Source organism: Cynoglossus semilaevis, chromosome 7 (genome assembly GCF_000523025.1).
Source record: "Cynoglossus semilaevis isolate Cse_v1.0 chromosome 7, Cse_v1.0, whole genome shotgun sequence".
NCBI classification, from domain to species: Eukaryota; Metazoa; Chordata; class Actinopteri; order Pleuronectiformes; family Cynoglossidae; genus Cynoglossus; species Cynoglossus semilaevis.
Genome location: NC_024313.1, coordinates 13,425,728 through 13,426,679, shown reverse-complemented (window position 1 = coordinate 13,426,679; position 952 = coordinate 13,425,728). Strand labels below are relative to the sequence as shown.

General features: G+C 55.4%; 1 protein-coding gene across 1 annotated transcript in view; it reads right to left on the bottom strand.

Annotated features, from left to right (window-relative positions):
• Window positions 1-751, bottom strand: part of aig1 (androgen-induced 1 (H. sapiens)) — a 3,193-nt gene extending 2,442 nt beyond the window's left edge. Inside the window, exon 1 of the mRNA XM_025056820.1 lies at window positions 391-751. Coding sequence (XP_024912588.1) covers window positions 391-531 — 141 coding nt within the window. The 5' untranslated portion in view covers window positions 532-751. The remainder of the gene's footprint in view (window positions 1-390) is intronic.
• Window positions 752-952: the final 201 nt, after the last annotated feature.

Genomic DNA, 952 nt, shown 5'->3' with positions numbered 1-952 from the left:
GACCCCCCCACCCTGACCCCCCCCTACAGCACAGGTGTCATTAACCCTTTGTCTACCCTGGTCTACAGTGCTGTGGTTGACAACCTGTGGTACCAGTCAGGCCAAATACTGACGTCACGAAGGTAGACTCACTCCTGTAACCATGGCAACCACATCCGCCGGTTGCAGGACTATTGAGTTATAAATTAAATCGGGCCACGGACTGGGCATCATGTGGAACCAGAGCCCAGAACTGGGTCCCTGCTCCTCCACTCCATATCGGTTTAATAACCGACGAATCGACGTGACCGGAAACCAGCGCCGGTCAAACCCGCGGACACAGCGACCGAAGCTAAAGCTGGGTTAGCACCAAGCTAACGGTCAAACGTCAACACAGAGACGGACACTGACCAGGTCGATGAAGGTGAGGAACTTCCAGCTGCCGCCGTACGTCTGGTGCGCCGGCATGTCCAGAGCCTTGTAGTGGCAGAGGATCGAGAAGTAGGAGAGAAGGATGGCGACGCGGAGAACCTGCGAGGGGATGAGGGCCATGACGGCGGCGGCGGCGGCGACGACGGCGGCGACGACGACGGGCTGAGCCAAGGTCGCTTCAACGAGGAGCGGGAATTGTCGCTTCGATGCTGGGTTAACGCTGGGTTTTCTTTATTCTAAGACGTGGAGGCTCCTCACTGCTCCTCACTGCTCCGCCTGCACCTGCACCTCCTCTCTGTTCTGCTTCCGTGTTATGGCGATGACGTCAGAGGAAGGGGAACAGGGATGTCGTCACTACAGAATGGACAAAACAATAACTGATATGTGATGGTACTGAGGGTGTACTACAGTACTGAGGGTGTACTACTGTACTGAGGGTGTACTACAGTACTGAGGGTGTACTACAGTACTGAGGGTGTACTACAGTACTGAGGGTGTACTACTGTACTGAGGGTGTACTACAGTACTGAGGGTGTACTAC